Source organism: Oryx dammah, unplaced genomic scaffold, assembly GCF_014754425.2.
Source record: "Oryx dammah isolate SB20612 unplaced genomic scaffold, SCBI_Odam_1.1 HiC_scaffold_3, whole genome shotgun sequence".
Classification (NCBI taxonomy): domain Eukaryota; kingdom Metazoa; phylum Chordata; class Mammalia; order Artiodactyla; family Bovidae; genus Oryx; species Oryx dammah.
This window is the reverse complement of record NW_024070187.1, coordinates 90,043,541-90,057,092: the sequence shown is the minus strand read 5'-3', so window position 1 is coordinate 90,057,092 and position 13,552 is coordinate 90,043,541. Positions and strand designations below refer to the sequence as shown.

The 13,552-nt window shown below is 41.9% G+C and overlaps 1 protein-coding gene across 1 annotated transcript in view; it reads left to right on the top strand.

The window, feature by feature from the left end:
- SCARB2 (scavenger receptor class B member 2) overlaps window positions 1-13,552 on the top strand; it is an 80,475-nt gene that overhangs the window by 33,232 nt on the left and 33,691 nt on the right. Inside the window, exon 3 of the mRNA XM_040237129.1 lies at window positions 12,040-12,187. Coding sequence (XP_040093063.1) covers window positions 12,040-12,187 — 148 coding nt within the window. The remainder of the gene's footprint in view (window positions 1-12,039; window positions 12,188-13,552) is intronic.

Here is a 13,552-nt window from a genome sequence, read left to right as displayed (position 1 = left end):
AATGCCAGGCAGGGAAAGCTTTCCCTAGTGAGACATAATGTTTGTCTCACAGTATAACCAGGCAAAAGAGATGTAACGATCTCACATAAAGCCCATTCAAATAGGCCAACTTTTAAAAAATAAATTTTTATCTCATTTTTAGCAATTGTTACCCTTTAACTTTAGCCAAGGGATACCTGTTTGACTGTATGGATCACAATAAACTGTGGAAAATTCTGAAAGAGATGGGAATAGCAGACCACCTGACCTGCCTCTTGAGAAACCTATATGCAGGTCAGGAAGCGACAGTTAGAACTGGACGTGAGACAACAGACTGGTTCCAAATAGGAAAAGGAGTGCGTCAAGGCTGTGTATTGTCACCCTGCTTATTTAACTTATATGCAGAGTACATCATGAGAAACATTGGACTGGAAGAAGCACAAGCTGGAATCAAGATTGCTGGGAGAAATATCAATAACCTCAGATATGCAGATGACACCACCCTTATAGCAGAAAGTGAAGAGGAACTAAAAAGCCTCTTGATGAAAGTGAAAGAGGAGAGTGAAAAAGTTGGCTTAAAGCTCAACATTCAGAAAACTAAGATCATGGCATCCAGTCTCATCACTTCATGGGAAATAGATGGGGAAACAGTATCAGACTTTATTTTTTGGGCTCCAAGATCACTGCAGATGGTGATTGCAACCCTGAAATTAAAAGACGCTTACTCCTTGGAAGGAAAGTTATGACCAATTGAGATAGCATATTGAAAAGCGGAGACATTACTTTGCCAACAAAGGTCTGTCTAGTCAAGGCTATAGTTTTTCCAGTGGTTATGTATGGATGTGAGAGTTGGACTGTGAAGAAAGCTGAGCACTGAAGAATTGATGCTTTTGAACTGTGGTGTTGGAGAAGACCCTTGAGAGTCCCTTGGACTGCAAGGAGATACAACCAGTCCATCCCTAAAGGAGATCAGTCCTGGGTTTTCATTGGAAGGACTGATGCTGAAGCTGAAACTCCAATACTTTGGCCACCTCATGCGAAGAGTTGACTCATTGGAAAAGACTCTGATGCTGGGAGGGATTGGGGGCAGGAGGAGAAGGGGGTGACAGAGGATGAGATGGCTGGATGGCATCACCGACTTGATGGACGTGAGTCTGAGTGAACTCCAGGAGTTGGTGATGGACAGGGAGGCCTGGCGTGCTGCGATTCATGGGGTCACAAAGAGTCGGACAGGACTGAGCGACTGAACTGAACTGAACCTTTTGTCAATCCTTGCTTGTGCATGCTTGCCCAGTCATGTCCAAGTCTTCGGGCCCCATGGACTGTAGCCTTCCAGGCTCCTCTGTCCACGGGATTCTCCAGGCAGGAATACTGGAGTGGGTTGCCATTTCCTCCTCCAGGGAATCTTCCCGACCCAGGGATCGAACCTGAGTCTTCTGTGGCTTCTGTGTTGGCAGGCAGATTCTTTACCACTTTGCCATCTGGGAAGCCCCAACTTGATTAACTGTCCCAAATGTTAACCCAAGCAACTGCTAGTCAGGTATCTTGGTGTAATTTTCTTTCGACATTAAAAAAAATTTTTTTTAACTGGGGTAAATAAATGAGACTTGTTTGGGGCCCCTTTAATGTTAGGGGGCCAATAGGGGCCTCTTTGGCCCATTTAACTTTAGGTAGCGTTGGTTCAGAGCCTTTATTTTTTGTTTTCATTTGTTTGGCTGTGCCATGTGGTTTGTGAGATCTTAGTTCTCCGATCAAAGATTGAATCCAGGACACTAGCAGTGAAGCCCAGAGTCCTAACCGTTAGACCGCTGGGGAATTCCCTAAAGCCTTTGTTTTAATCTCATCAATGTCCATTTGTTTTTAAATCCCATTTTTAAATCACCATCTAAGGATTTCTATCCTGTTGGGATGATTTCTATCCCGTTGGGATGAGTCCCTATAAAATTTCCACCTTGTTGGGAAGCAGTCTCTTGACTTTCTCCTCAGCGTTTCCTATTCCCTTGTTAATTAACCTGGTTAATGTTAATTAACCTAATGTTTTTTACTAGTACCCTAAAGACCCATCAAGGGGAAGCCATGGCCACAAATTAGGCTTTCCAAATAATTTTGTTTTAAAATACGGGAATTCTTAAGTTATATTTTTTTGTATCTGCCTTTTAATTTGTTCTTTTCATGGGCACCAAGAAAACAGCCATTTATCATAGGAGCTCCCTAAAAATTTACCAATTTAGAAGTTTCTTCAATTTAAAGGACCATTGTCTGGCACTGATAGGTAGTATCTTAATAGTGATAACGAACGAGTAAGACACAGTGGTGCTCAGTGGCTTCAGTCGTGTCTGACTCTGCGACCCTATGGACTGTAGCCCGCCAGGCTCCTCTGCCTGTGGGATTCTCCAGGCAGGAATACTGGAGGGGGTTGCCGTGGGTTCTCCTACAGGGAATCTTCCCCACCAAGGGATTGAACCCGAATCTCTTATGTCTCCTGCATTGGCAGGCAGGTTCTTTACAACTAGCACCTCCTGGGAAGCCCTAAGACACAAGCGATGCCCCCAGCAAGAGTGCAAAGGATGCGCCTTCAGCCCCTCTAATGGGCTTTTGTTACCATTTAGTGGGTCTGATCTCTGTCACTTGTGAATTTGCCATTTCCCTACACAGGAAAGACAGAACATTCTGGAAGCTCTGCCCCACCCCCACCCCCAGCCATTTGATAGTCTCTCAGGTTCCCTCCTGACTGAGTCATCTGTGTGTCTACAGAGAAGGGGAGGCCTTGTGGTCCCCCACTGGTCAGTGTGGACTGGTCTGGGGGTGGGAGTCTGTGCAATGGGGGAGACCACTCTGGGCAGTGGCGGGCTTGACTGATTGATCGGCTACAGTTTACAGTGTTATGTTTCACAAAGTTGTCACAGAGTCATGAGTCCAGAATATTCATGTTTGTGGGAAAATATAGTGGAAGTTCCACATGTAGATTAAAAAAAAAAAAAAAACGGTCAGTCTGGTTTAAGGAATGTACGTGTTTTTTACATTTTTATTAAGCTGTGGATTGAGCAGTCCTGGGACAGGTCTGTTGACACAAAGTTAATTTGCCTTGTGATCCTATTGCTTGGTGGCCTATTTGCCTAAATTTGTGTATTCAGTGACTTTTGCATGCTTTCTGAGGTTTCTTATTTTGTCAGGTTTCTGTTTCCATTTTGTCTACTCTTTGACATTTCAAGCATTTAAAAAATTAATTTGTCCAAAGGCCCTCTCGAGTCATTTTCATGTTTCTAAGATGTAGTTGCTAAATTTACAATATCTCAATAAGTATCTCCTTTTTTACTTTATGAGCTTTGCTGTTTGGATTGTTAATTTCTTTTATAAGGTCGTATTACTGCTTTGATAGTAAGGAAAAAGATGTGAGGGATAAGTATTTCATAAGTGTTTTTTTTTTTAATTCAGTGACCATTAAGTTATACTGAATTATAAAGTAATCAACATGTACAATGTCATAAACAGCATTATCTTTAAAAGTGTAAACTATATTTTATATTATAAAAATAATATATATAAGCAGCAAAGATAAAGTTGAAAGCACAGTAAATTAAAAAACTGCTGCTACCCTCCATGGTTTCACTGTCTCTTAGATAACCAGTGCTAATGGATATATTCTCGTTTTTCCATGAATGGGTTTCCCTTTTGCATGGTTATACTGTTTATACTTCTTTATGTTCATGTGCGTGTGTGCACGCTCAGTCACTCAGCTGTGTCTATGACCTTATGGACTGTAGCCCGTCAGGCTTCTCTGACCATGGAATTTCCCAGGCAAGAATACTGGAGTGGGTTGCCATTTCCTGTCCAGGGAACCTTCCTAACCCAGGGATCAAACCTAAGTTGCCTGCATCTCCCTGCATTGGCAGGCAGATTCTTTACCGCTGCACCACCTGGGAAGCATGTTCATATACATACATGTATATTCTACTCACTGAATATTACGTGATAGGTATTTTACCATGTAGGTCTTTGTCTTGTTTATATAAATACATTTTTGTGATAATATTCAAGAGATAGAAGGAGTGTATTACTACACTTCCCCACTCGCTTCTTCTTAGACATATTGGTCAGTTCTTGTTCCATCCTTTGATTATCAACTGGATTGAATGTTTGCCAACCAGCTGTGTTTCCGCTCTTAGTTCTTGTCCTTTCCCAGTTTTCCTATCTGGGAAACTGGGTGTGTTCATGGCACTTATAAACTTTTTATATAATAAGGATATTAATCCTTTGTTATAATTGTGGCAACTGCTTCTCTATTGTTTGCCTTTTTAAAATTTACCTGTAACCAAATCTCTTCTTTAATGAACATTTCTATCATTTCTGAGCTTGAAAAGTTATACTTCCTCCAAAGGTTTGAGTCTATTTTCTTGTATTCTTCCACCCCCCCAACATTTAATTTCTTATGGATTTGTTTCCTTGCAATTTAGCCAAGGTAGGAATTCTGTTTAAAGTTTCAAATGCTGTTCTGTTATTCCTTTGGTCCTTACCTCAACTCTGAGCCAAACTATATAAATGCCAAAGAGATGATAGAAAAAATTTAAATGGCATGGTTACTGTTTCCATTATTTTAACAGAATGCTTATCTCTTTTTTATAAACCCGACTTGCTCTTTTCTGATATCTTTTTTTTTTCTCTCAAAATAGAAATAGCTTTAACTAAATCAGTTTTTTTTAAAATCAGAAGTAAGAAAAATACCTGCCTTTTTCACTTTCACTTTTCACTTTCATGCATTGGGGAAGGAAATGGCAACCCACTGCAGTATTCTTGCCTGGAGAATCCCAGGGACAGAGGAGCCTGGTGGGCTGCCGTCTATGGGGTCGCACAGAGTCGGACACGACTGAAGCGACTTAGCAGCAGCAGCAGCATCCTGTACAAAAAGGAAGTGACCAAGTGGGCTTTAAATGCACGTGCAGTCCTGGTGAGCCAGCGGAGTCAGGGTAGCACTTGGGGGATGGGGAAACCATTTCCATCTTCAAGAGTAAAGCTGTTTCTTGTACACCTCTAACAAACATGGGCTACCCCCACCCTGGATCCAGTGCTTTTTCTCTTTGTCCTGCTCTGGGCTCTGGTTTTCAGTCTTTAACCCAGCTGACCAAGGCAGTGGGGACAGAAGGTTCCGGACCGCGCGGCTCAGACCTGGACTTTGGCCCGCCTCCCCGCTCCGCCCCGTTAGCCGGGCCCTCCCGTCGACCCTGGCTGCACCTCCCTTCCCAGCCACGCCCCAAGCTGCGGGCTGCTCGTGCTGGGCTGCTCGTGCTGAACTGCCGCCGCAGTGTGTAACCTTCCGCCCCACTGCACTTTTCTCACCCTCCACTTGAGAAACACATCCTGTGCGGTTTTGTGGTGCCGCCTGCCTTGTTCTCGCTCTGCTTCTGTTCAGAAACCCCGTCACCTTCCGAGCTTGGGGGAGCTGATTCCTTCCAGAACTAAGTGCGTTCAGGCCCCGCGTTCCCTCGGGGCGCCCTTCCTAGTCGCCGCCCCTCCTCTGACCTGACACCTTGGGGTCAGCTTCAGAGCTCTTTCTACCTGTGAGGTAGCCCTATAAACAGCAGCCTGCTGTGCTCTGCCTTGGATTCTCTGAGGACAGGACCCAGGTCTTAACATCTCTGCATCTGGAGAACTTAGCACAAGCCCCCCTCCCATTGGGTTCAGTTCAGTTCAGTCGCTCAGTCCTGTCCGACTCTTTGCGACCCCATGAATCGCAGCACCCCAGGCCTCCTTACCCATCACCAACTCCCGGAGTTCACTTAGACTCACGTCTATCGAGTCAGTGATGCCATCCAGCCATCTCATCCTCTGTCACCCCCTTCTCCTCCTGCCCCCAATTCCTCCCAGCATCAGGGTCTTTTCCAATGAGTCAACTCTTCGCATGAGGTGGCCAAAGTATTGGAGTTTCAGCTTCAGCATCAGTCCTTCCAATGAACAGCTAGGACTGATCTCCTTTAGAATGGACTGGTTGGATCTCCTTGCAGTCCAAGGGACTCTCAAGAGCCTTCTCCAACACCACAGTTCAAAAGCATCAGTTCTTCGGCACTCAGCTTTCTTCACAGTCCAACTCTCACATCCATACATGATTACTGGAACAATCACAGCCTTTACTGGATGGACCTTAGTCGGCAAAGTAATGTCTCTGCTTTTTAATATGCTGTCTAGGTTGGTCAAAACTTTCCTTCGAAGGAGTAAGCGTCTTTTAATTTCATGGCTGCAATCACCATCTGCAGTGATTTTGGAACCCCCCTAAAATAAAGTCTGCCACTGTTTCCACTGTTTCCCCATCTATTTCCCATGAAGTGATGGAACCAGATGCCATGATCTTCGTTTTCTGAATGTTGAGCTTTAAGCCAACTTTCTCACTCTCCTGTTTCACTTTCATCAAGAGGCTTTTTAGTTCCTTTTCACTTTCTGCCATAAAGGTGGTATCATCTTTGGTATCATATCTGAGGTTATTGATATTTTTCCCGGCAATCTTGATTTCAGCTTGTGCTTCATCCATCCCGGCATTTCACACGATGTACTCTGCATATAAGTTAAATAATTAGGGTGACAATATACAGCCTTGACGTGCTCCTTTTTCTATTTGGAACCCATCTGTTGTTCCATGTCCAGTTCTAACTGTTGCTTCCTGACCTGCATATAGGTTTCTCAAGAGGCAGTTTAGGTAGTCTGCTATTCCCATCTCTCAGAATTTTCCACAGTTTATTGTGATCCACACAGTCAAAGGCTTTGGCGTAGTCAATAAAGCAGAACTAGATGTTTTTCTGGAACTCTCTTGCTTTTCCATGATCCAGTGGATGTTGGCAATTTGATATCTAGTTCCTCTGCCTTTTCTAAAACCAGCTTGAACATCTGGAAGTTCACGACTCATGTATTGCTGAAGCCTGGCTTGGAGAATTTTGAGCATTACTTTACTAGCATGTGAGATGAGGGCAATTGTGCAGTAGTTTCATCATTCTTTGGCATTGCCTTTCTTTGCGATTGGAATGAAAACTGACCTTTTCCAGTCCTGTGGCCACTGCTGAGTTTTCCAAATTTACTGGCATATTGAGTGCAGCCCTTTCACAGTATCATCTTTCAGGATTTGAAATAGCTCCACTGGAATTCCATCACCTCCACTAGCTTTGTTTGTAGTGATGCTTGCTAGGGCCCACTTCACTTCACATTCCAGGATGTCTGGCTCTAGGTGAGTGATTACACCGTCGTGATTATCTTGGTCATGAAGCTCTTTTTTGTATAGTTCTTCTGTGTGTTCTTGCCACCTCTTCTTAATATCTTCTGCTTCTGTTAGGTCCAGACCATTTCTGTCCTTTATCGAGCCCATCTTGGATGAAATGTTCCCTTGGTATCTCTAATTTTCTTGAAGAGATCTCTAGTCTTTCCCATTCTGTTGTTTTCCTCTATTTCTTTGCATTGATCGCTGAGGAAGGCTTTCTTATCTCTCCTTGCTATTGTTTGGAACTCTGCATTCAGATGCTTATATCTTTCCTTTTCTCCTTTGCTTTTCCCATTGGGTACTAGAAGCTACTGTTTCCTAAAGCACTTAGTATGTGCTCAGTAGTATTCTGACTAGATGACAAGCTTCTCTGGATTTAATTCTCATGGCAGCCCTATAAGAAAGTGAGTGTTAGTCTCTCAGTTCAGTTCAGTCGCTCAGTCGTGTCTGACTCTTTGCAACCCCATGAATCGCAGCACTCCAGGCCTCCCTGTCCATCACCAACTCCTGGAATTCACTCAGACTCACGTCCATTGAGTCAGTGATGCCATCCAGCCATCTCATCCTCTGTCGTCCCCTTCTTCTTCTTCCCCCAATCCCTCCCAGCATCAGGGTCTTTTCCAATGAGTCAACTCTTCGCATGAGGTGGCCAAAGTACTGCAGTTTCAGTTTTAGCATCATTTCTTCCAAAGAACACCCAGGGCTGATCTCCTTTAGAATGGACTGGTTGGATCTCCTTGCAGTCCGAGGGACTCTCAAGAGTCTTCTTAACACCACAGTTCAAAAGCATCAATTCTTCGGTGCTCAGCCTTCTTCACAGTCCAACTCTCGTGTCCATACATGACCACCGGAAAAACCATAGCCTTGACTAGACAGACCTTTGTTGGCAAAGTAATGTCTCTGCTTTTGAATATGCTATCTAGGTTGGTCATAACTTTTCTTCCAAGGAGTAAGCGTCTTTTAATTTCATCGCTCAGTCAGGTCCAACTCTTAGCGATGCCATGGACTGTGGCCCCCACCCCCCACCCCGCTCCTCTGTCCATGGAATTCTCCAGGCAAGAATACTAGAGTGGGTAGCCATTTACTTCTCCAGAGGATCTTCCCGACCCAGGGATCAAATCTGGGTCTCCTGCGTTGTAGGGGGATTCTTTACCGTCTGAGCCATCAGGGAAGCCTGCCTTACAAGGAAGGAATGCTGTTATTTCCATTTTATAGATGAGGAAACCAAGGCATGAAGCTAGTAACAGATGAAGCCAGGATTAAATGCAAAGCCTGGCAGTCAGATCTCAACCCACACTCTACCCAGTGTGCTCAGCCACTTCTTACAGGCATCCTCAAGAGAGAGTCTTGGGTGAATGGAAGACAGAAATGACAAGGGAGATAGGATTATGTGGTGATATTGGATGTATCTAGTTTATCCAACACCTCTGAGAAATTAGATATGGCAGAGATGTTAGTTTTTCAACTGATTAAAATTTTTCCTTTTGATTTCCTGATCTCAGGCATATTGTTTGCCTTCTGTGAGGTGAGGGTTTTGCCTGAACCTTCAGGAGTTAAAAAAAAAATTCTTTTTGTTTGTTTTAAAAAGTAAAAACTTCTTAAAAATGGTTTTAAATGAAGTAATCTCAATCATTTATTTTCCTGCCATATTAAAATAATTCATGGGGTATAACTCAACCTTTTCTGAGTGACCAGGACCATCATTGTGGTTAGCAAGTAGCAAACTATATTCTGAGCCTGTGCTGTCCTGGGACTTTGACATCAGTAGGATTTATTATCAGCTTCTAAGTAACAGGGACCATACCAAGTAGTTTTAAGTTGTTATTGCTCAGTTGCATCCGACGCTTTGCAACCCCACAGACTGCAGCACGCCAGGCTTCCCTGTCCTTCACTATCTCCCCAAGTTTGCTCAAACTCATGTCCATTGAGTCCATGATCTCATCCAACCATCTCATCCTCTGTTGTCCCATTCTCTTCCTGCCTTCAATCTTTCCCAGCATCAGGGTTTTTCCAGTGAGTTGGCTCTTCCCATCAGGTGGCCAAAGTATTGGAGCTTCAGCTTCAGCATCAGTCCTTCCAATGAATGTTTACGGTTGATTTCCTTCTGGGTTGACTGGTTTGATCTCCTTGCTGTCCAAGGGACTCTCAAGAGTCCTCTGTGAAATCAAAAAGCATTGTGTGGTCAAACCTTTGGAAGAGCTGTGCAGTCTCAGGTATTTATATTACTGTGCATAACTTGCTGTTTAGTACTAGAGAAGAACAGAGACTTGTCTACTTTCATGCTCGTGTAGGTAAGCATTTGTTTCTTGTTTGCTTGTCTCTTTATTTTAAAATCTAGAACAGGTTTAAGAGGCATCCTGATTTCTTTTTCCTTCCCACCCCCCTCTTTTTTTTAAATTGTAGTATAATTGCTTTACAATGTTGTGTTCATTTTTGCTGTGCAACTATGTGAATCAGCTGTATGTATCCATAGATCCCTTCCCTTTGAACCTCTCATCCCACCCCTCTAGGTCATCACAGAGCTGGTTTTTTGTTTTTTAATTTTATTTATTTATTTTGGTGGTGCTGGGTCTTCATTGCTACGAGGGCTTTTCTCTGATCACAGTAAGCAGGGACTGCTCTCTAGTTGTGATACGCTGGCTTCTCATTGCGGTGGCTCCTCTTGTTTCCAAGAACAGGCTCTAGGCCTGCTAGGCTTCAGTGGTTGTGACTCCTGGCCACTAGACCACAGGTTCACTAGTTGTGGGGCATGGGCTTAGTTGCTCCAAGGCAGGGAGCAACTCCTGGATCTTCCTTATGGATCAGGGATCAAGCCCGCATCTCCTGCACTGGCAGGCTGATTCTTTACCAACTGAGCCGCCAGATTAACCCCATAGAGCTGTTTTTGATCAATAACTATATTAAGTGATGAAATGATTATATCTGAGAGTCTTTAAAACAGTTTTCAGATTTATATTAAAGCATTAAAATTATCCAGATACCCTTTTCCAAGGGAAAAAAAGACTTACTTACAATTTACCTGAAATGTTAAGATTATTCATTTACAATCTAAATAATGTCATTAAGCAGTTTATGACTGAGTGCCAGAGGTGTGGTATGGGGATGAGAAACCCAACTTGTGACTGTGGTCAGGAAAGGCCTCTGGAGGAGGTGGTGAGTAACCCAGTTGCCCAATGCCTGTGTCAGAATTATAAACTCTAAATTAGCTCTGTTCAGTGGAAATAGATGTGAATCACCTATGCATTTCAGATTTTTCTAGTAACCACATTCAAGAAAGTAAAAAGAAACATGCAATTAATTTAAATAATATATGTTTATTTTACTCATTCTAAAATAGTATCATTTCTGAATGGATAAAGATGTGGTATGTATACACACATACAAACATACACATATACATATACAATTGAGTACTATTCAGCTATAAAAAAAGAACAAAATTTTGTCATTTGCAATAACTTAGATGTACTTAAAGGGCATTATGCTAAGTGAAATAAGTCATAGCAAGGTAAATTACTGTATGATATCACTTCTATGTGGAATCTGAAAAATACAGCAAATTAGTGAATATATAACAAAAAAGAAGTAGACTTACAGATATAGAGAACAAACTAGTGGTTACCAGTGGGGAGGGAACAAGGGCCAGTCTAAGGGTAGGGGAGTAACAGGTACACACTATTAGGTATAAAATAAGCTACAAGGTTATATTGCACAACACAGGGAATGTAGCCAATACTTTATAGTGACTATAAATTAATTTTTAAAATTGTGAATTACTATATTGTAAACCTATAACTTATATTGCACAGCAACTATACTTCAATTTAAAAATAAACAGAATAAAATAGTATCTTTTAAACATGTAATCGATATTAAAACATTGAGATATTTTACATTCTTTTTTTTTTTTTGGTACTGTTTTTGAAATCTGGTGTGTATCTCACCCTTACAACACATTTCAGTTCCAGTTAGCGCCAGTTCCCCTAGATGGAACAGGAAGAACAGTATGCAGTCATGGGAGAGAAGGAAAAACATGGGAATTTAATGACCATCTACTGTGGACCAGGCAGATTCACAACTGGCATGAGGCATTTAATGAACAAAACTTCGGTCCTGTTTTTATGTAAAATTCTGATATTTTGTTCACCATGAATTTTTGGCATTAATTTTGATGTTTAAAATTGCATTAAAATATTATTTATTTTGATTACAGAGTGTTTGGGCCCCTCTTACATTTTGTACCCAAGACAGGTGCATCATTTCCCTCACCCTAATCCCAGGCCTGGCGATAGGCACTTCCTACCAACTTTGCCAATATACCTCATTTGGGGGCACTCTCCTGAACCAGGCTGAACTGGATATCAAAACCATGAGTGAACTCCTCTAATTGACTAAGCCTTGGACATTCATTTTGTTAAATTAATTTTCAATTGAATTCAACTTAGAAATGAAAAGACACTGGTAGACATATTGAAATGGAAATTGAATCTATAAACTGAAAAATCTGAAAATGTTTTGGAACCAAACTATAACCTCAGAGAGAGTTATTGGCTTTGATTGCCTAGTCAAAGTAACCCCATATTGCTTTTCCAAATTATGGGTGAAAAGAAGGAAAGCAACAGATTTTTTACTCTCTCTGGGGTCTTATTTCCTTCCCACATTATAGCTGGACTCTCCAGTGTTTAGGGGGGTCAGTATCTGCAGTTTCTCCCAGTATACTGAGAATGTTATATTGAAAATAACTTTAATGATGAAAGAAATGGAAATTGTATTACTTAAAAAAGTGTTGCCTATTTTCAACAAGATCCTTTTCTTTCTTTTAGGGAACTCAGAAACAAAGACGAAATTCAATTTGGAGATAATGGAACAACAATATCCGCTGTGAGCAACAAAGCCTATGTTTTTGAACGAGACAAATCTGTTGGAGACCCAAAAATTGACTTACTTAGAACATTAAATATTCCTGCATTGGTAAGTAGGCATTTTAAATCTCATTATTGTGGATTTTAAAAGAAAGGAAAAAGCTAAGCTAAGTCCATTACAGTTTTACTTTTCAGTTCAGTTCAGTTCAGTCGCTCAGTCATGTCTGACTCTTTGCGACCCCATGAATCGCAGCATGCCAGGCCTCCCTGTCCATCACCAACTCCCAGAGTTTACCCAAACTCATGTCCATCGAGTCGGTGATGCCATCCAGCCATCTCATCCTCTGTCATCCCCTTCTCCTCCTGCCCCCAATCCCTCCCAGCATCAGGGTCTTTTCCAATGAGTCAACTCTTTGCATGAGGTGGCCAAAGTATTGGAGTTTCAGCTTCAGCATCAGTCCTTCCAATGAAAACCCAGGACTGATCTCCTTTAGGATGGACTGATTGGAACTTCTTGCAGTCCAAGGGGCTTTTAGGAGCTATTAAGTTATATATGTAGGTGTATATATATATATTTTTTTAATATGTATATATTTTATTTTTTTAATATGTGTGTATATATATATATTTCCCCTTCCATTCTTTAAAGTTAATTTTAGACTTTTTTTGAGGTCTTTCAAATGTGGTCTCTTCAAATGGTGACAAAGTGCAAATTTAAGATTTTTTTTTTCAGTTTCTTCCTGTGTGTTCAGTATCAGACTTGTGCAAATAAGCGTGTCTCTAGGATTTTGGAGGGTAGCTGATCATATTTAAAGTGTTTATTTTCCCTCTTGTTTTTGTTCAGAAACTCTAGCAGTAGAATTTGCTTGCTACTTTTTTTTCTTTTTAGCTTCTTATTTTGTATTGAGGTGTATCTGGTTCATAGTGTTGTGATAGTTTTAGGTGAACAGTGAAGGGACTCAGCTATATACAGACATTTATCCATTCTCCTCCAAACTCCCCTCCCATCCAGGCTGGCACAATATAACACTGAGTAGAGTTCCAATAGGTCCTTGTTGGTTATCCATTTTAAATATAGTAGTGTGTACATATTTAGCTTCCTATGATGGATTTTTTTAATCCTCAAAATATGTATTGACTTTTCCCATCTCCTTTTAAATAGCAGAGACTAGGCTGTTGAAGACAAGCTAGTATGATTTATTGGGCTCTGTTTTTAACGGCAGTTATAGCTAATAGAAATACATGAGACCCAAGAAACTTCTACTCATTCCCTCGGAGGCTCCCATCCTAACTCCTAGGTGACCACTACATATGCGCCTGGACAGTTATGGTGGACCCAGGACCTGGAAAGTATTAGACCCCAGATCAGGCCCAGCCCAGCTGCCTAATGGGGCAGTATATGGGGGCGCCCCAGCCTCTAGCCCCGATCGGGAGGAAGATAGTGCCATCTTGTGGCAACGATGCACTGCAAGAG